This window comes from Pangasianodon hypophthalmus, chromosome 20, assembly GCF_027358585.1.
Source record: "Pangasianodon hypophthalmus isolate fPanHyp1 chromosome 20, fPanHyp1.pri, whole genome shotgun sequence".
NCBI lineage: Eukaryota > Metazoa > Chordata > Actinopteri > Siluriformes > Pangasiidae > Pangasianodon > Pangasianodon hypophthalmus.
Genome location: NC_069729.1, coordinates 20921051 through 20944508, shown reverse-complemented (window position 1 = coordinate 20944508; position 23458 = coordinate 20921051). Strand labels below are relative to the sequence as shown.

Here is a 23458-nt window from a genome sequence, read left to right as displayed (position 1 = left end):
TGTTAAAAAAAAAACACCATAAACAGGAGAGAATTGTCCAGAGCCTAAAGCATTATTGTTCCCCCTGAAGTTAATCACTTTATCTTTTCTTCTCCTCAGGTGTTGGTTATGGCTCGGACAGGCGCAGAGGTCGTCAGATTTATTCTCGATACCAAACGCTGGAGCTGGAGAAAGAGTTTCACTACAACCGATATTTAACACGGAGAAGAAGAATCGAGATCGCCAACACGCTGTGTCTAACCGAGCGACAAATTAAAATCTGGTTTCAGAACCGCAGGATGAAATGGAAAAAAGAGAACAATCTGACCTCCACTCTACACGAACAGGAAACAGGGAAAGAGGTTACAGAAGGATCCACGAGTGACACTAAGGAGTAGTGGTTTTTTTTTGTTGTTGTTTTTTTTTGCATCAGGCACGTTGTATATACATGAAACTACCTAAAAAAAAACCCATGTGCCATAATTATGTGTGATATTTCATACAGATATGTATATTGAAAAATATGGTTAAAAACTACCTATCAATCAAACTACCTGTTGACTTTTGCCTCACAAACTGTTATGCGCTATAATTGTGGCTTTTCCACGTATATCTATACTCCACGTATTCATCATATAGAAAAGTACGGTTATATAAAGCTACCTGTTGACATTACCTACCGAATTTGTTACGGATTAAAATCTGAGCGGAAACTGACAATTCATAATTATGTATACATTTGCATATATGGAAAGTATGTTTATATGAAATGACCTTGCCTTAGTTGTTAAACGCCATGAGACAAAAAATAATGGACTATAACTGTGGGTCTCGTCCATGCATACAAGCAAATGTTTGGTTATATAAAACTACCTACTGAACTGGTATCATTTTTAAATAAACATCAACATGTATCCTCAACGAGTCTAATCTGTGTCACTTGTATGTTATTTGATATTGCACCAGCATTAGCAATATTAGATTCAGAAAATCATGATAAGCCCCTGAACACATCGCTTACTACAGTTCCTGAAATGATTCTCAAAAAGTCAAACATCATATGTGTCATAATTATGTACATTTTCCTATATTTTATCTTTAAGAATTAAACTCTTCATTCGAACAAGGAGTCCAAATTTCCTGTTTACATGAAACCATGAAAAATAGCCAACAGAACGTCTATAAATAAGCTGACAAGACAATATTTAAAATAAATAAACAAATAAAAACTTTAGCTAAATTACACCAGGTTTGAGCGTTTTCCAGTTTGTTGCTGGAAATGTAACCTAGCGCTCAGAAGTTTAAACGTTTTGCTAAAATGTTGTTTCCATATTTTTAAAAAATCGGCTAACAAACTATTGGAACTAGGATTATTTGTACAAATAGCATTTCAGCAAGTACTGTGCGAGTTACTCGGGCTTTACAAAATGTGACTACATTCTAGATTACAAGATTGTAGATCAAAAGAGCAGCTTGAAACCGGTTTAAAATATTGCAATGGAGTGTAACAAAAGTGTATAAACTATACAGTATAAAACCTCGCGATATTAAATGCTTAATATACAAACAAATATCACTGACTCCAAGAAGCACCAAATCGGACAAATGGACATGTTTAAAAGCAGTGCAGTGCTGGGCTTTGGCTTTATTTATGGAAGTGAATTTCGAGATTTGGACCATCAACGAGAGCTCAGGTTACAGAGACTCTCAAAATAACAAAAAATTAATTTAAAAAACCTATAATAATAAACTTATAAATAAATTAAAAACTTTCCTAACCAAGTAGGCCTAGAACTCTCGGTGCCTTTCATTCAGAAAATATTCAGTGCACGAGTTTTAAACTAGAGTGTCACTAGAATCATCTGAAAGCTTTTCTTTACCCTTAAACCCATGAGGAAGAAAAAAAATCAAAAAGTGAGAGTTAAAAATGAAATGATCCTTCCCTGCTAACAGATTCAGGTTCAGATGTAGACAATAATGCATACTTTGGCGAATTTAAAAAAAAAGCCAAAATACAACAACAGCATAAAGGCTTTATTAAAACTATCTTAAAACAAGTCAACTAAAATGATTTAATGCATATAAAACTATAATGTAATGATTTAAAACCATAGCTTATGGTAGTGAGTTAAATTCCTAACGAAGTCACTTGTACAGCAAAAAAAAAAAAGCCAAATGAACAGGAAACAAAAGTATGTGGCAGATTTGAAGGTTATTAAAATATAATTCCGCCAGAAATTCTCGTATTATGTCACACTGCTTCTATATTTTGTTATTTTAATAGAATTAGGTGAAATTTTTTTAGTAAAACTTTAACGGAAACTTATTGAAATGTAAAGGTAGTTGGTCAGGGCCACATTTCTCAAACGTTGAGCACTTGAGGTTGGGAGAGTAAAACGATATTTTATGCTTTTCGGAAAACTCGGTTCAGTTTAGTATTTTAGAACCTAATTCAGTAACTTTAAAATTCTCAATTCATTAAATATCGTTTATCACAATAATCACACATTAGCTTGGTTGTGAACAGTCCAGACAGCTCTAAGTCTAAATTATCACTAAACTATCCTTGGTCCTGTGCTGGATTTACACGCAAAACCAAGAGAAAAGAAGAACATTATTGAGGGCACAAATGTTCAGAGTAAAAAGCGCAAATTACAGCAACGGGATGCTGAACCTGTGCGCGAATTTATCAAATTAATTTAATCAATCGAAAAAAAAACTAAAATTCTGATATTTACAACAATCTCCATGTTCTAATTAATTAGTTTTAACTTTAACAAATACTTACATTATTATTAGTAGTAGTAGTAGTAGTATTTGGACTGATGTTTTGTTGTCTAAGACAGTGATGCTCTTAATGTGATGGAAAATTGGGTGTTTTAAATTTAACTTCTTTAGCATCTGATTGTCTTACACAAAGTCACTTGTACTAAAACACAGCAAAAGTATTTCATGGGTAACTGTCCTTATGACTCCTAATGACGTCTGTCTGATTTCTCTATTTTTCTGCTGTTGGTGTGAAATCAACAAAAAGATTATAAGGAATTAAATGTAGCAGAATGAAATCCCCTGTCCTGTACAGTCTTAATCACCAGGTGACGCTATTGGTCCTTCTTTCGAGTGCCACTGTTGCGCAACTTATCATGTTTTAACATTTCCATTAATAAAGCCCTGACATGATCTAACCAAATGTATGACTGGAGGAAACAAGCACGTGATCCACTTGAAACGATCTATATTTGGCCAATAGCAAATGAAGATGGAAAAAACTTTCACCTATAAAAATCTGGATTAATCATAAACAGTTCAAGCAAAACACAAATCACAGGCGTTTACAGCAAGAAATGTGAAAGAAAAAAAAAAAACTTCCAAAAAGTTATTTTTTTTTTTAGCGCTTTGCGATGACATCTTACGTTTCCGATTGAAGAAATCGAGTCACGCGGAGTCCGCCTTCGCAAAAACCAACAACCGCGCCCACGAAGTCCACGCGAGCGAGCGAGCGCGCGCCCTGCCCCCGTTACAGCCACCGCCGCCGTCGCCGCGTGCGGGAGATGAGCTCCGGTCCACCTGCTGACCACCAACACCACCACCAACACCACCACCACCACCACCATGACGACTATGACCGCGCCTCGGAACCGTCTTACGACGCGCAAAGCGGAGACGCGGACGACGGGAGACACGACGATGCGTTCGAGGTCGAAAAGAAAGCAAAAAGCGGCGCGGAAAAGAAAGTGAAAGCTGCGCAGCTCGCGCACTCTCGACCGCAAATCTACCCGTGGATGACTAAACTGCACGCGAGCCACGGTAAAAAAAAAAAAAAAAAAAAGTTTTCTCCTGTCCTCACTTTCGCTCCTTCGGCTGTTTTCCTCTCTGTTTCCTCCCCCTCGTTCATTCATTGTTATTTTTTCCCCCGAGTTTTATAGACCTCATTCGGAAATAATAAAACCGACGGTCGTAAATTTTTATGACAAAAGGCTTCAATTGCTCGTAAAACTGTCCGCTCGCGACCAAGAGACCATCCGCGACCAAATTTATGGTGGGCTAATTGGATAAGGGAAACAACAAACCACCAAACCGAGCTAAAACTCTGGATCAGTTAAATAAATAGAAGAAAGAAATGAATGAAAACGAGATTCCAAATGTACTCTAAAGCGTTATAAACAGAATTATTAAGCTATTTCAGGAATATTAGAGTTAGAAAGTGTGCACTGATAAACTGCATAGTGTACAATAAACCGTAAGGAACCATCTTTCTAAGATGAATAAATGTTAAAGATGTGATGTCTTATTAAAGCTACAGCAGCTGTTATTTTCACCGAGTCAGTGCTAACTTTCTTGTTACTGTTTTATTACTACGGATAATAAACTGATTTGTGATCATAACTTTTCCTCTATCCACTGAGTCACCAGAGTTAACTGTTCAGTGTTAATTAAGCTGATTAAGATGTTAATTAAATACTGCTAGTGTTAAATCAGAGCCATGGGAGGAAGTTGTATCTTCCAAGTATTTAACAATTTAGGTTTGGTGTGTGAATTCAAGTAAATATTAAATTTAATTCAGTTCAGAGCTTTGTTATAAATAAATAAGTAAATAAATAAGTAAGTAAGTAAATAAATAAATAAATAAAAGCAGTAGCAAGGCAGCAGTGCAACACGCTCCTAATGCTGCATGTCGCCCATTTTAAATACCGCAGTGTTAAAAATAGAATTTTGTGTGTTTATTCTGTTTTTTGTTTTTTTGGGTGAAACTTCAGAATCGGATGGGAAACGAGCGAGGACGAGTTACACCCGATACCAAACACTGGAGCTGGAGAAAGAGTTTCACTACAACCGATATTTATCCAGACGAAGGAGAATCGAGATCGCGAACACGCTGTGTCTGAATGAGAGGCAGATCAAAATCTGGTTTCAGAACCGCAGAATGAAATGGAAGAAAGACACAAAGACACAAAATTAAGCATCAATACTAAACTAAAAAAAAAAAGGCTTAGACCTTATAATGTCTTATTACTAATAGGTCTGTGGCGATATTACAATTTCTTATCATGATAATCACCAGGCCTTTCATTTTACTATCATAATATTGTACACTCAGGAGAAAAAAAAAAAAAAAAAAAAAAAAAAAAAACAGTACCCAACTATACAGTTCCTTGTTGTTTGGGTTGCACCCTCAAGGGTACAGATGCTGTAGCTTTAATAGCCTGTATATATTTAACCTAGAAATGTGGATATAATGTACACCATGTGTGTACCTTAAACCATTTTTAAACGTGCACTATCCACATTTCCAGGTGAAAAATACAAAAACGTACAAAAGATAAAAAGGCACCACTGCAGAGACAAGGAAAGGTACAGTTTAGTACTATTTTTTCCGAGTGTGTAGGCATTTTTTTTAATCCTCTCTAGTCTTGAGTCATGAAGATGCAGACCGCCATGTTTAACTTTTAGTGAACTTCGGAGATGAAGTGCATCAGGAAGTGCACATGCACTGTTCCTTCAAATTCATTTATAACACGGAACCTGTACATACCCAGGTCTTATGGCACTGTAGACAGGGCAGACTTATTTTTTGTTTTTTGGGATGCTGCCCAAAATGGCCACCTAGTGAGGAATCCTCCTCCAAAATAATAAATAAAGCTCAGGAGGGTTATGAGAGCGTGATGAGAGCATCATGTCCACAATATATCCAATAACAAATGATCGGCACAAGCCTACTACTGATATTAACCCATGAGTGTCATTTTTACACTGTAATAGGTCTGAGTGTAAGAATGCATCACTGATGCTGGAGTTAGAGCACTTAAATATAGGCCTAATACTGAGATATATTAATATAAACGTGCAAAGATGTATTTTTGTCTAATTTATGAGATTACAACGCTTCAGAACTGCTATGAGACACTGCACCGAGGTCAGTGCACATGACTACAGGTTTACCTTTTGCTTAATCCTTGATCTTTGTTGATGTTCTATTCTGTCACTGACTTACAAGCTTAGATAAAAGACTTTTCCTTTTTTTCCCTTTTTTTTCTTTAAGAACTTCAGTATTTATTGTAAGTCACTAACAAAGCAGATGCTGTATATTGGAAATATTGCACACAGGCTAAACAATCCTCATGGCTGTGCAAATAATGGATTCAATGCAATAAATGAAAATCCTGTACTGAATAAAATCTCTTAAAGTGCCACTTGTGTGAGTCGGTGTGTGTGCGTGTGTGTGCGTGTATGTGTGTGTGAGTTGTGTGTTAATTCGCTTCTCAGCTGCTAAAGAGACACTGAGTGATTTCCGCTCATGTCGCTTGTCCAAATAACAACATCCGCAAAGTGTCAGGATTATTTCCAGAATGTCAGCTGAAGGAATTTCAACTATGTGCTCCATCACGTTTCACAAACCAATTCTTAAAATCGTATTAATTTTTTTTCTTGTTCAGGGCAGAAATTCATAGGATTCCGTTACAAGGTCTTAGGAGAAAAAGGTCTTGGAATTAATCTCAAAATAAGCTTTAAAAACACTGGAGAGGTTTGAAAGGCTAACCTCTCTCTTTTCCTCGCGCTGTCCTTCAGTTCCTCTGTAATTATTTACAGTACAGACAGATGCCTGTAAAACGTTTTATGGCCCTGACACCTAATAAAACTTTATGGCTCTAAAACGACGACAGTTGTATCCTGTCTATTGAAACAGATGGGAAATGAGACCAGGTTTTATTCTGACTGGTTGCTGTCCTGACTCTGATGTCCATTCCAGAGTTACGTAACGTTTTAGTCCTTTATTAATAAGAATACAAAAGCAGTTAAATAATAATAAGGAGTTGTAGGCTATATTAAACTCTATGGTAGCTTACATATTACAAATAAAATGGGAAATTAAATCTTAATATGTAAAATATTTTCTTTTGAAAGTCTTTCGAGTTAAATGAATAGTTAATAGATCAACCTTAAATACAGATATTTATTATACGAATTTTTCATCACGTTACTCATATTTGTGAAGTTAAAGCAATGATTTGGAAAAAAAAAAGTCCAATTTCAGACAGAGGGTTATTGCAAATAAATAAATAAACAAACAAACATAATCTGATTAATATTACACACACTGTACATTAACGCATCTATTTTAAGTAATGGCCTATAAATTATGCAGGTTACTCACCACTGCAGCGTTGCTTAAAGCCCACAATAACAAAACTTATTATTAATAATAAAAATAAATATTTAGCACTGACCACAGCTAGAACCCGTGCGGATGCGTGTTTTTATCCACTTTTTTAAACTTTTGCAGCCTGAATGAGGCCTGTAGGGAGTGTGTGTGTGAGTGGCTCGCGTGCAGCACGTGACGCCATTAGAATAAGTTTTATGGTTTATAGGCAGAAGTGACAAAACAAGCCCTCGAGTTAAGGCCATGCGAGTGGACAGAAGACCACAGAGGGTCCCCTGGATGATTTTTTGACTCCAAAATGGTGCTGTAAGTTAATAACCTAACTCGTAATGAAATAGTCACGTGCCCCTCCACCACCCTGGGGGGATTAATTAATACTCTAATTCAATGTTTTCTTCAGAAAATGTTCATTTAATGTTTCCTGAGCAAATGCTCGTGGTGTTCCCCGAGCTAATGTGTTTCAATTAGGCTTTTTAAATGCTCTGGTTAATCTTATTAAGCTTCGAGTTTCCTTGTTTTTGTTTTGTGATGTTATTTTACAGCGTCAGGAGCTTCAAATCCACTTTGTCGACCATGAATTCAGTGCAAATGGACAAGACGTTTAGCTTTTCTGCTTAATTTATGTTCATTAAAAGAGAGAGATTATATTTTCTGTCTTATTAGGCTTGGCTAACAATCTCTCTCTCTCTCTCTCTCTCTCTCTCTCTTTAGAATCTGACAGGAAATCCCACTTACTATCTAAAGTGGATTCTGCACTTGACAAGTATTTTGCTTGAAAAGTCTTCATTAATATAATGTCTTTATGATATCTTTTAGAATCTTCTTGAGGAGACAATTAATGCATTAAAAACTGGTGAATAAAATATTTTTATTCTTATTCGGTTAAAGACTTTCATCTGTGAGATGTCTAGTTTATTTGGAACTTAATAGATTTGTTATGTATGTAATGTGTTGAAGTTAGTCTTGCACCTTCACCTCGCGCTTTGTGTAGGTACTCTGTGTGTTAAAAGGCCTACATGCTAGAAAAATTGCTTTTGTAGTTAAAATGTGAAACGTGGCTCTCAGCACTGAGGATGCATCTATTTTTTTTAATCTTACTGCATTGCATAATCATTATGATGGAGTTCATTTTCAAAAGGTAATTAGCAAGGAAGGCATCAAGCGGAAATAGAAAGTAAAGTTGGCCCACAGGCACGAGGCCTTAATGCTGAAACCAAAACAACGTATTAATTCTCTCTCTCTCTCTCTCTCTCTCACTCACTCACTCACTCACTCACACACACACAGAGAGCTAATAATAATAACAACAATAGAAAAGACCGAGTAATAGTTTGAATTATAATTTATATCTTATTGCAGTTATTATTATTATTATTATTATTACAGTTATTATTATTATTATTCGGTTCAAGCAGCTAGTCGCTCAGGGTATCAGTTATCATAAAACTATCTGCAGCCACATGAACAGATGATAATGTATTTATTTATTGGCTCCTGGGTTTTGGAGATGAGGAGATGACTATAATTTAGCGAGCACTACATCTATAATACATGTAATTTAGTTGAACTCTTAAATGTTACCTGCGAGTTATTACTGACAGAAAACACGCTTTAAAATGTAGTTTAAGACAAAACCCAGACAAACATCTTTCAGAAAGCATCAGGGTCTTGACGCATATTAAGTCTACATTCAGTCGTGTGGATGAAGGGAGGACAAATGGCGTTTTGTATCGGGACAAATTTCATTGGCGGTGTCTCATCAATAACTCCTTGGCAGTGAACTATTGAAACAGATCTGATGGCGGGGTGAAACGTCGGTCACCCTGTCTAATATTAAAATATGTCCTCAGCAAGAGAGAGGGAGCGGAGAGAGAAAGGGGGGTGAGGGGTAAAATGGGGGGATGGGGTTGGCATTGAAGATTTATGGAAATATATATGAAAAAGCAGCTGGATCTGATCTGAGAATTTTCCCCATAACGAGTAATTTCGGTGTTTTGATCTATAAATGTCACTGAACTGGACATTGGTCAAGTACAGCCATTAAATTATAATATGTTGAAATATGTAGAAAATATTTGGATTATATTATATTATATTAAGGATAGTAAGATGAGCGTGTGTGTGTGTGTTTGTGTGTGTGTGTGTGTGTGTGGTGATACACCACTGAGTCTTTTGCGCTCTCTTTTGCTGCTATTTGTTTGTAAGTCGTCTATATGCACCCTGTAGAACCGAATTTGTGTGACATTCGGACAACCGCAAATTCGCATCTACGGGACTACATGGGCGATTTCTAACCCCTGATTCTGTACAGTGCAGTGTGTTTATATTTAAAACTTCATGAATCATATACAGTGTGTGTGTGTGTGTGTGTGGGAACATGGATGTGAGACTGGAAGTAGAGAAATAGAGGTGTGTAGAATAAGTACATGCATAGAGGTGTGAAAATGATATTTATCCCATTTTGGATATGATTGCAGAATGGGGTCTGTGTGTGTGTGTGTGTGTGTGTGTGTGTGTGTGTGTTTGGGGGTGGGGGGTGATTGCAGTTTCAGGAACTTTCCTGGCTGCTATAAAACGTTACCACTGTTGACAGAGTATCATGTTAACTGATCAACACTGATTTAAAACAAAAAACCAAAAAAAGCTGCTCATTACACAACAATAATCCGCCATTATTATTATTATTATTATTATTATTATTATTATTATTATTATTATTAGCTAATAAGTTAAAGAGTGCCAACATTCCAGATGAGTCTAGAGATGTATTTATTTGTTTTTTAATCTGAATAGCTTAACACCTACACTTTTTATGTGCAGGATATTTTTATATGTTCATAAATGGTACAAAAGCTGATCCACACTAAATATATATAATATATATATATATATATATATATATATATATATATATAAACAGGCTACGACAGAAGCTGTTAATGAATTTCTTTGTTGAAAATGATTTAGTAGACTTTAAAAATATTACAGAATCATTAATATATGTGTAGTTCACAATATAATAAATTGACCAAGTGACACAAGCAGGACACAAATGTTTCATGCAGAACCGGTCTGAGATCCTGCTTTTAAAATGCAACCAGAAATATTTTAAATAGAATTCCGCCTGCGGCCAATTTCACAGAAATGCTTCTACAAATAAACTGGCACTGTGATTTTTTTTTGCGCATAATATTTGAGCGGGTTTGGATGTTGCCAAGAAAATCTTGGCTTCCTCATCCGGGTATTTTGACCCCAGTGTCTGCTATTGGCCTGAAATGAGTCTCGTGATCAAAGAAACTTTGCAGGCTCCGCTTCTGTGCTGGGAGGGGTGGGCTTTTATAGAGCAGTAAAACGACACAAAGAAGGAAAATTTATTTCTTCCCCCTCCCTAAATTAATGATCATGAGCTCGTATTTGATGAACTCGAACTACATCGATCCTAAATTTCCTCCGTGCGAAGAATATTCGCAAAATGACTACATCAGTGCTGAATGTTACAGACGCGCCCGGGACGCCGACTACCAGCAGGAGTTGTTATATCCTCAAAGTGTCACCTACCAGGAGGGCAAATATGAGTGTGAAAGCATTCCCGAGCACGGGGGGCATTTACACGGGGCAAAAATATACACACCTCCGACTGCTGCCCCTGCCACCCAGACAACTGCCCCTGAACTGCCCTCCGACAGCAAAGAGCCCGTGGTGTATCCCTGGATGAGGAAAATCCACTCCGGTGCAGGTAGGCGAACGCGCACAGCCAGGACCATCTATAGCTGATATATATATATTTTTTAATTTTCTTTATTTATTTATTTTTGTTTGCACTGTTTGAATTGGTCATTGTTTAGGACATATCCGTGTTTCCCAGTCCCACTCCATTTTACTGCACATGTTCGTGTTTTCCTGTCCTAACACATCAAGTTGTAAATGATCTGATCAGATGAAATCAGATCAGGAAAACACTAAAATGTCCAGTACAGGGGGGAAAATAAAGGAGCACATATAAGCAACAACTCTCATTCTTCTCGTTCCTCTCTCTCTCTCTCTCTGTTTATGTTCCCTTCCCTGTTTTACTTTCCCTTTATGTTTGCCATTAAAGCCCACCAGTCACGCTGGCTATGTGATGTTTGACGGTATTAAGAGAGAAATCCTTTGAAGCGACACACACACCAGGCGGATTTACTACCGAGCGTCGGCTATTACACCCGCCATAAATTTTACAGCAGGGCCAATAGACCGGACAGCTTTTTTCAGTTATGTGTGTGTGTGTGTGTGTGTGTGTGTGTGTGTCGGAGGAGAGAAAGTATTTGAAGAGATCCTCAAAAAAAATCCCAGTGATTAATAATTCAGATCATTCATTATTTGTAGAGTTTAAATAGACAAAGACCAGAGTTCATCTTATGCTAATGCAAATAAAACCGATTCAGAATGAATTAGCATGATCAGAGATATGAATGTGGAGGTTATAACAATTCTGGCTTTTACACGAGCTTTCTGCTTTACAGTATTAATCAGTAGGTAGCCATTCAGGGCCATGGAATGAGTTTAACTCGGATGGAATGAGATTTTATCCTGCTAAAAGAAAAAGTAAATCGTCGTTTAAATTAAATTAGCCATTTTTCGTGGCAGGTCTATAGAGTGTGTATTACACTGAGGTTCCTAACTTGTAGAAAATGTCAGTTTTAGTGTCTGTGTTGTAAGAGACTGGTCAATAAAGCGGGGTCAGTGTGAAGTGAGGTCTCAGGCTGCACTTTATCTGTAGGATGATCATTGAAGTGCACTTACTTTCTGCATTCTTCTAGAAAGGTTTATCAGGCACAAAGCAAAATCCTCCAGGGTTAAATGAACTCGTGAAAGTCCAGGAGGACATCAGTGTGTAATTCAAAATAATAAATTCATAAATACTTTAACTCTTGTGTTCTGTTCGCGTCCAAATGTCCCGTTTTTTTTTTTACCCATGTTCATTTTTCTTTAACACCAAACTTTAGGCCTGTGTGTTTGGCACATTTTCTGCTCTAAACCTGAAAAACATGAAAAAATGTACCTCCTTTTGGTGAATCTGCTAAACACCCTGCTCAGTGCTCTGGTCATTTTGACCGGTGATGATATTAATAACTGCTTTTTACAGAAATAAAACAAATGAATTCACTTTGAGTCAGATCACCTCCATGTCATATTTACACTCACAGCTGCAGGTAGGAGGATCTCCAGGTATGAGAAGTGCTTTTGTGTCTCCCATCATCATGGATGTGTATTCATGATCTGTTATGTTCACATGTATGTTCCGTCTCATTTGTCCAAAGTCAATATGACCCGTGAGCAGTATCTATTACAAACATCACACAAGCACTAAAGCATTAAAGATAATAAGCATCATCGACATTATTTCGGTTATTTATAACACATCTGTTAAAAATGATTTTCTTCTTTGCTTTCAGCGAACTCGTATGGCTCGGAGCCCAAGCGATCCCGCACCGCTTACACCCGCCAGCAGATCCTGGAGCTGGAGAAGGAGTTTCACTACAGCAGATACTTAACCAGGAGGAGAAGAATCGAGATCGCCAATACGCTGTGTCTGAATGAGAGGCAGATCAAAATCTGGTTTCAGAACCGCAGGATGAAATGGAAGAAAGATCACAGGTTACCGAACACCAAGGTCCGACCTTCATCCTCCTCTTCTTCCTCATCTTCCTCAAACAGTGCAGCGCGAGACCAGGACATCACAAAAATTTAGACTAGAGAGAGACATTTCAGACATTTCTCATGGACACCAGAACGCAACAAAACAGCATTTCATCATCTTCCTTTAAATATAATCAAATGTTAATTTATTTGAGCTTATTTATTTTTATTTAAAATTAATATTCATTTAATATAGCTGATTCGTAAGTATTTATTTCCTGTTTTCTTTATATTAATACTTGAACAGGACACATTCTGTCCGCCATCCATTTGCCAGCTTGCACTTTGTTACGTATTTATACAATTAAGTTAACTCATCTGTTATTTATGTTGTGTTTTTGTTTTTTTCCTTAAATGTAATGAATCTAAAGATTTTAGCCTGCTGTAATATGGGGCACTTACAGAAAAAACAATAATGTAGTCCTTTTTTTTTCGTTTTTGTGATGCGCTCTGTATATTAGATGGTGATTTTTAACTTGTAGAAAGTCATGTAAAACGGACTTGGTGTTATTTTGTGCTGTAAGTGATTGTGGTCAATAAAGTTGTCATGCATCAAATGTGGTCGAAATGCATTTCATAATGTTTGTTTCTTCCCCCAAATAATTTTATAGCAATTTCTCGCGTAAGAAGGACAAATAAAACAAATCAAAGCAAACACAACTCTGAGCATCTCAGCACTTATCACTTATTATATGTGTAGCGTTATTAGTGCAGTGTGTGTGTTTATATCTGCTGAATGATTCCTGATTACAGTTGTATAACGAGTGCATTAGAGCTGAAAAGACAGTGAGCAGCTGTTTCTGGTCGCTCTTCACTTCATGTAAACTCACACACGGAATTCTTCAGGCAGATGATGAGCAGCTCGTGGGTTCAACTGGAGGCCAAGTGTCTTTAGCTAATGGGTGATGACCTTTTCAGAGGCGTTCCCCACCACACAAGCTTTAGTTTGTGTGTGTGTGTGTGTGTCACGGATGTGAACATCGCTGAGACCAAATAAACATCCAGTATCAGTTTAGATCACAGTACATTTTCTACTGCACTAATAAAATGTCAAACAGAATCCACTTTTAACCTTTTTGTGAATATTCGCATATTTCTGTAGAAATACTCTCAGAAATAAAAGAACCAAACTGTACTGTTTATTGTCGCTGTTGTGGTACCTTTAGTACGTATCTAGGAAATTAACTTGTGATCCTTAAGGTCCAATTATGTAAATTATTTTTCTACAAATTATTATTAATTTCCATGTAAAATATTCATACTACAAGTTAGAAAACATTGATGGCAGCACCACAGCGACCAGGAAAAGTAGATCTGTAGTCTGGTGCCTTTATTTCCGAAAGTGAAGAAATTAAAGAAAGTTACAATAGTTTTATTTTAAAAACAGCTGGCGTGATTTTCCTAAACATAAAAATATATACTGTAACCCATAGTACTTAATAAAATGGTCAAAGCCACGATGTGGCTCGATTTAAATTCCTTTGTGACGAATAGAAAATAGAAAAATTAAATATTTCGTGTGTTCTGAAAGAAAGTAAGGCTTTAGACATAAGCAGGTTTCCTGAGAAATAAATACAGACCGGGTTTTACAGACAGGGCTCTTCTGTAGTGTTCATCACATTTCAACAAATTTTCTATTCCAAACAAAGACAAAGACTAAACAAAGACAAAAAAACGGAAAAATGTACAGTTGGCTATATTTGGGTGTCAGGTAGTAACTTGTGTATGTATATAAGAATAGCCTACTGCATGGTGCATGTACCTTCCCCAGATTTTGTGTGTGTGTCGGCTCGTTTTCTTAAATGCTCTAACTGCAGTCCCAAGGTGAACTAGAGGTCATCTGGCTATTGAAGAAGAAAAGAAGGGAAGCGTTGGGCGGCTATTCTCTGTCTCGCATGTGCGCAGGCGCAGATGATCCACTTCTAATTCTAGGAGAAAAGTAAATGGTTTTGTAAGGAAACATTTCCATGCTGTGTCGGTTTTTCCTGGTCGAAAGGGAGCTGGGAATTCCAGATAAAAGCTGTCTGAAGCTCTGAGTTTTGATTTTGAGTTAAAATTTCGGATTAGAGTTTTTAATTATCCAACACATGAGGGATGGTGGATGGTGTCATTGATGATGTTTTTAAAACTTGTAAGGAAAAAACAAAACAAAACAAAAAAAAATCTTCAAATTAATAATATATGTAAAGCTTTTATTCACTGCATCATAGTTTATAAATTTAAAAAGATGATTCACATGAGCTCATGAGATTTTGTGTAATGAGTGTAAAAGCAAAAATAAAAGATGCTTAGCTATAAAATAATGAAAAATAATCTACTGCATTTTTTATTTTCGCAAAATCATCTTTTGGGAAAAATATAAACAGAGCACCTTAATTAGTATTATTGCCAAAGCAAGTTTCTTATAATCGAAAGCAAAAATAAATAAAACATTTAAAAAAAAAAAAAAGAAAAGAAAAAAAGACAAGCGTTATTTCTATTTCTACTGTTTATGACTAGACAAGAGAATGAACGCAGTTATTAATCAAATTTTGAGTCATTTATTTCCAGACAGGATGCAGCTTCAGGCGACTCCATGTTGCTGTCAAGCTATTTAGTAGAAGGTTCAGTAAATTAGGAATGAATAAACATTAAGGTGTAATGTCAGTGCATTTTAAACGTGTGTGTTTTCTGATCTTTGACGCCTCGAGCTCTCGCTGAAGATAATTACCTACCGGGATGCCATGAAAAGACTAAAGCATGCACACACACACAGTTCTCTAAACACACGACATCGTCTGCTGTGCCTTTCTGGTGGCTAAGTTGGGAAGTTACACTATGAGTTTCTGTGACTCGGAAATAAAGCCACCAATTCCCTGTGTGAGGGAAAGTGTATCTATTGTCTATTCAATTATAGCGAAGGATCATCCTGAGTTCACTCAGAGTTCACTCCAGTCCAGTCCAGAGCACTGAGAGATCATCCTTTAATCATCTCAAGCCTCAGACTTCTTTTTAAAAAAATGGTGAAAATGAAAGCATGAATATGATGTCAGGAAAGTTAAACAAACAAACAAATAAATAAATCAGCAATGCTCATAAATCAGGTCAAAACATGTTCTTGTGCTATTAAGATAAAATAATTGGTTATATTTAGAAATCACATGACAGTAAATATGATATTTATGCAATACATATTTGAAATAAAAAACATATCACTTTGGACTCACCAAAAACTGGTTTGTATTAATACTGAAATTCATTTTATTTCATATCAAAAGATTTTCCACAAACATTAAGCAGTTCATCTGCTTTACGATTCGTATGAGAATAGAAAGCAGGGAATATCTCTTAAAATGTCTTTTTTTGTTGTTTATTCATTCAGGATTCAAGGATTATATATGTACAAAGTTTCCTGTACAATGGAATTTTTCATTTGCATGCTCTCATGGAGTCTGCAGTAGTTTTCAAGATAAATAATAAATAAACTGACATCATGTGTTAAAAATCATCAAAAAGCTGTCATGGTCACATTCGCCATAAAAACACACAGTGATTATGAATAAGAAGGATGTGTGAATGTGATTCATGTTTATTTATATTGTGTCTGGACCACACAAAGCTCCTTAATTCAGGATTTCACAGATTTCAGCTCCTAAAAGCATCGAGATCTTAAATAAACAGTTAAGAGAAATAGTGAATCACGTGTGAGAGCTATAAAGCTGAAAATAAATGAAGTCCATTGGGTGGAAATCTTGAGACAGGTTAAAAGTTCAAGTGGATCAAGTGGATTTATTAGTGAGGAAGAACCGAGTCAATAAAATGACTCGAAAGATGGGGTAGATGTTACATACAGGAAAAACTGAGACCTACAAGGATTCCAGTTCAAATTAGTAGGTTATCAGAATTGTTTTTTAACTTTGTTGTAGCTGAGAAAATTTATACTTAATGTTTACACACATTCCTACATTTTTGCACATAGTTTTTGTTTCAGCTTCACCTTCTTAGAACCTGTCAAATACATTATTGAAGGTTCTGATAGAATATTATCTGTGATGGTCTAATTGATATAATAATAAGAAGAATAATCTCACACACTCTTTTTACTTCTTTCTCTTTAGATAAGATCAGCTGTTTGGGCCATTCTGGTGTAATGAGGATCCAGGCTCTGGACTACCATCTTGTTCTAGCAAGATGTCCATTATTAAAGGAACAATATCACCAGCCACTGATCAGAGAAGAGAAAACAAGCCATATTACTTATTCAGGTTACACAGATTAACAGGATCTAGGGATATCAGGAACACGGTAAATCTAAAATACAATTCCACAGGATAGAAAAATGACTTTACATGTTAGCACACAGAGAGATAAGTAAGAAGTTCATCCTTCCATCCTTCAATATAATGGTATAATAAAGTAATATAACCACATTCACAGTACATAATTAGTAAATTGATTCAAATCATTCATGTTGCTCCACCATTCTCATTGTTTACGTGACTTTACACGGCATTTGCACTAATCCACCATCAGGAATGAAAAGAAATCAGACAGTACATTGACACACCTCCATTATATTGCACAACATCGAACTACAGTCCTAGACATCAATATTGTATTTACTTTTTATTTTAATATGCACTCTCTCAGACTCACACAGTCAGTTTTGCACCAAGACTGTATTTACAGTACACACGTGCTTTTATTTTTAACTGTTTCTTTTGTATTATAGAGGGTATTATTTTGTCTTGTGTGTGGCATCATTTTGTAGCTGAGCGTTGACCGGATTGCTGCTAAACCGAACAAAAGAATCTTATCTCATCACTAAAGGTAATACAGTGTGTGATTGTATTTACAATATCAGAATGAATTATACGTCCCTGTCATGTGGCGTGGACTGACAGGGCTGGACATCGAGTTTAAAATCACAGATTAGCTAACAAGTAACTGAAACTATTTTAATGTCCGACATATTTTATGATTAATAGGATGAACATATAAATAAAGCTTGGATACGATAAGCAGCTTTATACTTCTTTATGCTTTATGTTAAAGGAACAGATTCAAGGTTTTACTGGTATTGTCTTGGAAAGCAATTTACAGTACTACTCCAAACAGAGATACTTTACAAATGAGAATATATATCAAAATAAACTGCTAAATTTGTACTTCTACCCAAGACAGACTTTTCAACCTAAAACTTAACCATTTATAACTTTACAGTGGAAGGTTTCCTGCAAATTTGTGCTTGAGAGATTACTGGTCTGTCTCACATCACACTACATTAGCAGTGTATTTAGTGCACTACTGTGTTTACACTGGATACTATTAATAGCCCAGTGATGTGCTGAATGTTGGGTTGAATATTTCTACAGTGCAGCTTGTAACAGCAATGGTAGCGTATCATTTTTACATAAAGCGCAAATCAGTAATTTTGCTAACAGTAAATTAAAACCAAAACTGTAATCCCTGAGTTTTGCTGTTGTTTAACTCTTTCATTGTGAAACATGCATCTTAAATTTAAATGAGCCAAAAATCCAACAGAATCCAAACACACACAAGATATCAAATTATACAAAGACAGAATCAGCACTATCTATTTTAGCTAATCAGGCTAGCTGGGAAACATTAACTACCTAGCTAGGCTAACATTACCTAGAATTAAAATCATTGAAGGTAAATTTTATCAAAACTTTGGTAGGTTTTTTAATTGGAAAATGCAAAATTAGCCAGACTAGGCTGCCCACATCAGGTAAATGTTTTTCGCAGATAGTTTTACAGCAAAGTTAATGATAGTGTATATTTTAGGCTATGTGTTTTTACAATACAATCACAGCAGTTACAGGACTAAAAGTAAATATTTTCCCAGAATTCAACACAACCAACAGTACTGAACTATAAAACACAATTTAAAATATTTTACTGTTCTGAACGCAGTATTTTATTGATATTTTTCTACTGAAATTCTTTACAGGAGGAGCTTTATAAACATTTAGGTATTAGATAGTCAACTATATACTAGCGTATAGTGTATGAATACAGTGCAATGTGAGACACAGCCCTTGCTGACTAATTGAGAATTGATTTCTTTTACAAAAATGGGATTAATATGAAAAGCAGAAAGTGAAGAGAGTGAAGAATCCAGTGAAGTTAAAACATTCGGTTTAGCCGATGCATTTTCAGACTGTAACCAAAACTCAGAACTATCACATCACACATAGCATGAGAAATTGAATAAAATTTACTGTAAAGTTGTTTCCACGATACAGTTTTAGATATTATGCATTCTTGGTATGGCAGCTTTACATTTCTTCTTGTTAAACCTCAAAAAGATGATTAGATGTTCAATTCCTCATGTAAACTTAATCAGTATCAGATCAGCGCATGACCAGAAGCACATTTGATCAGATTTCTCTCTCTCTCTCTCTCTGTGACGGCCGTGCTTCATCACCGCTGAACTAGACGTCGAGCCACCATCAAGCTGAGAAATGAGAATACGATGATGCGTGTTCGGGTCAAAGGTCACACTTTTAGCATCAGGTCAACTGATCAGGGCTTGTAATCTCGCCCAGTTTTGTCATGAAGGTGTGAACTTAACACCACCAGCTAATACGCTGCTTTATTAGATAAACAATCCTGAGTACTTATGGAAATGTGCTTTTAATGAGACCAAGAAAAAAAAAAAAAATTTGAGGCTGCAGGGGGGGAAAAAAAGGTGTGCAAAAGGAAGTTGGTGATATTAATGTTTCAGAGATTTTTAAAAAAATATGCTCTAATAACACAGAATAATGAATAATAAAAAGGAAGCGCATGAGCAAAAGGAAACATGCTTGGAAGGAAATCAGTGAGGGAGAAAGAAACATGATTAAAAATAAAATTAATTTAGGAGTGCTAATGCAAGAGAGAATTTAAAAATAAATAAATAAATAAACATCTAAATTTATCTGAGATATTAAAATGAAATAGAATGAACCATAGCCATGAAACCACATGGAATTGAGTGAATATTTTGTTATTTCTGGCTAAAATGTGTGAGTTACATTTCTGAATTCAAGTGTAGTTTTATTCAATTCATTAATATTCAAATTTATGATATAGACTACACATGTTCAAGTCTACAAAATGTCTGCACAATTGAAAATATATATGTTAGAGAGAGCGAGAGAAAAGCTATAGTATTAGTCACCTTGGAATTTCTGTTGAAGTGTATAAATATAGAAATATTTCTTTGTGAAATGCATGTATATGTATAAAATGTACACATTTCCATATGCATCAATTTGTGTACATGTCAAATGAATCTAAATTATCTCTCTGATCTGCGCAATAAAGCCACTTTGAGCTAAACTGAATGAAAAGAGAGAGGGAGAGAGAGAGAAGAAGGGAGACGGCGAGCAAATTGATATTCTGAGCATAAACAGAGGAGCTGCCGTAAGACATTCATCATGTGGAGTGCGTGTAGGAGAGACGCAGTGAGACGCGTGTCCCCTGGACGACCCCGGGAATCTGTCACACGCAGAAATATACGCTTATTATGCAAATGTATAATGTGGTGCTATTGATTGCAGCCTGTAGCAGGCCATTACCACTCCCAGCTGGGACTGTGTGTGTGTGTGTGTGTGTGTGTGTGTGTGTGTGTGTGTGTGTGTGTGTGAGAGAATCTACCATTACCATGATGATTTCGTCTGCTTTTTGGTTGCGGATCTGATCATACATCATGGACGAGCAGGACAAATGAAATTAGTTCTAAAGCTGTGAAGTCCTGAAGACCACCTGCTCTGCACATTTTACTGTTCTCTTGCTTCTACACACTAAAATCATCTCATCACCTCACTCACCCTTCATGAGGATTAAAATCAGTGTCTTGTCCTGGTGTTTTCACAATTCTGAGCTTTTGTGTTTTATTTCTTCGCCTCCTGTTATATAAGACAGTAACGAACACAGGTAATCTATATTAGAAGTTCATTCTCAATCTGCTTGTTATTTATTTATTTTTTTCTCAGTGTGCAGCATTTCAACTGAAAATGGTCCTCACCACGCATCACAATCATGTGTCATGAGTTTTTAGTGCACTGCTTGTGTGACATCTTTTTATTGATGATAATTTGCTAGTTCATCAACCTGAACTGTGCAAATACATTTATGGGTTCTTCACTTCCCTTGGAACATTTCTTAATAAGGAAACTGTACATAGAACCTTCTTCCAGAGGAACAAGCCAAGAAAACTGTTACAAAGAGCTTAAGAGAAGCGATTATCCAAGCTATTTTCTTAGTATAAGATAACATAGCTATGTAATATGTAAGATCTTGTAAAATTGACGTAAATAAAACATTTCCAACCTTATTTTGGCATCTGGTTGTGTGAAGATATCTCAAACCTCACTATCTAATTGCAATTTTCCTCACAGTTTGATCAGGTTTTTTTCTAGAGTTAACTGAATTAATTCAGTTTGTAATCAGACAGCAGCTGGCAAAATATCAGCAATTCTCCTTCAACAATGCATCATCATCAAAACAAAGAAGAGCACACACACAATGTACAGGCAACACGTACAAAAGGTTTAAAATGTTAAGACATTATCAAGAAATTGATCCAAGAGATCAGAAGTGAGTGAATGGATCAGTGATTATTTTTCCCACTGATGTTAATGTGAACGGAGATCAGTGGAGTGAAGAGACGGCAATGAGACTTGGGTTTAAATGTTATTTTACCTCACATGATGAGACAGAGACTGATGTGAATGATGCAGATACTCAAATTTCACTCATCTAAACTTTATACTTCATATTTTTTCTTCCTTTTTCTTCAGCAGTAGATGAGGTTATAAATGTAGAGGTACACGTTGCATCTTTCAGTGGAAAGAAATTTGTGATTTTTTTTACCTTTGCTTCTGGTTGAGAAACAAAAGTAAAACTTTCCATTCGGGAAAATCTATAGCTGAACTACATATGAATTTCACCATGTGTAGGTTTTCATAGATGGCCACACAAAATAAAATCAAGCAACTCACTCAGGTTTTAGTGACAGTTTGATCTACTGTGTTTAACATTTTCATTTCGGAAGTCTTAAGAAAAGATACGAACCCTAACTCCACCCCTAATCTTTCTATGTGAAGTCATGAACATATCTTATGAGATATTGATTTAAGATATTTGATTTAGCTATTTTTTTAACACCAAGAAAAATTTGTTGTCTCAACAAATCAGCATTAGATAAAAATATTACATGTAGGTACATAAATTTTAGTGAATTTCTTTTATAGCCAAACATACTGGTCATGTGAGAGACTCAAAATTTCAGAAAATTAGGAGCTTAGAGCTTCCTTCTGATCTTTCTATTTGAGACAGTTGTTTCATTTGGATATTTTGTCTTAAATTACCAACATTTTAGCAAGTGAACTGAATGCACCATTTGCTTCTCACGCAATAAAATCATTCTTTGATGTGAATTCTTTTTCTATGACACATTTACACACATTAGTTCTGGAGATCCACAAGAATGCAAGTCAAGTGTGCCAAAAGTTTTGTTCATTTTACTGTTTTCACACAGAGCCTAAAGAGTCCAATACTGAGATTTATATCTGATCTCAGCTGCTAATGATGATATAGTAACCTATACACATTTCAGTATAATATAGAATGCTACATGAAGTTAAAAAGTGGGCAGTTTTAGACACACCTGCCATCTGCATAAAGACAAAATGCTAATGACCTACAGAATAAAAGCCCCATGCATCAGTTTATGCAACGCTTTTATACACGATGATGAGACAGTAGGCTAATTAGCTGATTGCAAAGCAATGAGAGATTTATTTTGCTGCCACACACCAAGTAAACATCCTTAGGTCTGTTGAAGGGCTGCAATTAACAGAGCAGATCAGATCTCATGCTACATCTGAACTCTGAGCAGATTCATTTATAGTAATATATATACACACAGAAAAATACATTAGAGTTGGGATATATAGAGATTTCACTAACAGGCATGGATAATATCATGCATTTTGTATTTCATATTGCAACTGTTCTGTAATTTATATTAAAAACCTTTGGCTTTTCCAAATATAGAAGACACATTGAGGGTTGGAATGGAAACCGATCACCACATGTCTATAATTTGCGAGCTAACAGGTAAACCTGCCCTCATCTTGTAGTTATATAAAGCTTTATAAACAAAATAAACCATATATTTCAGTTCACTTCATGATTTCGTGCAGACAGCAGTGTTAGCCACCCTCCACCACAATGCTAACATCAACATCAACTCAATCACGTGTCTATTAGGTTTCTTGTGGGGTTTTTGCACTGTTTTGGGATGGAAGACATCTTTTTCAGTGTTGTCAGTTGTGCAGTTGGAGTGCTGGTGTCCGATCAGAAGAGTTGTTTTAAAGTGAATTAAACATATATTGCTCATTGCTGACATTAATGAACTTTTCATGGCTAAAATAAACATTTTGAAGCTATGAAGTGACAGTTTTGTGCAACAAACCAACAGTGACATTTCTCCAGAGGAAGGCATAGCTCAGAAAAGTTTTGAAAATAAAATAGAAATGTAAAATAAACAGAAATCATCTGAAAGCCTGTGCACATGTTCTCATGCTCTTTTAGTGCCACTAAAAGCTCCTAGCTAAGAATTTCTCCTTAAAACCGAGTCACTTAACT

The 23458-nt window shown here is 35.9% G+C and overlaps 3 protein-coding genes across 4 annotated transcripts in view; all 3 read left to right on the top strand.

Annotated features, from left to right (window-relative positions):
• Nucleotides 1-909, top strand: part of hoxc6b (homeobox C6b) — a 9703-nt gene extending 8794 nt beyond the window's left edge. Inside the window, exon 3 of the mRNA XM_053226974.1 lies at nt 100-909. Coding sequence (XP_053082949.1) covers nt 100-377 — 278 coding nt within the window. The 3' untranslated portion in view covers nt 378-909. The remainder of the gene's footprint in view (nt 1-99) is intronic.
• Nucleotides 910-2953: 2044 nt separating this feature from the next.
• Nucleotides 2954-6170, top strand: LOC113538068 (homeobox protein Hox-C5). Its single transcript, XM_026932891.3, has 2 exons — nt 2954-3786; nt 4737-6170. The coding sequence occupies exons 1-2, from the start codon at nt 3531-3533 to the stop codon at nt 4937-4939; spliced, it is 459 nt and encodes a 152-aa protein (XP_026788692.2). The 5' UTR covers nt 2954-3530; the 3' UTR covers nt 4940-6170.
• A 1251-nt stretch (nt 6171-7421) lies between these two features.
• Nucleotides 7422-13374, top strand: LOC113538067 (homeobox protein Hox-C4-like). Of its 2 annotated transcripts, XM_034314445.2 has the most exons (3): nt 7422-7444; nt 10639-10874; nt 12574-13374. In XM_034314445.2, the coding sequence occupies exons 1-3, from the start codon at nt 7437-7439 to the stop codon at nt 12867-12869; spliced, it is 540 nt and encodes a 179-aa protein (XP_034170336.1). In that variant the 5' UTR covers nt 7422-7436; the 3' UTR covers nt 12870-13374. The 2 variants fall into 2 exon arrangements, with proteins under 2 accessions (XP_034170336.1, XP_026788691.1); XM_026932890.3 differs by lacking the exon at nt 7422-7444 and having other exon boundaries at nt 10058-10874.
• The last annotated feature ends 10084 nt before the right edge of the window (nt 13375-23458 follow it).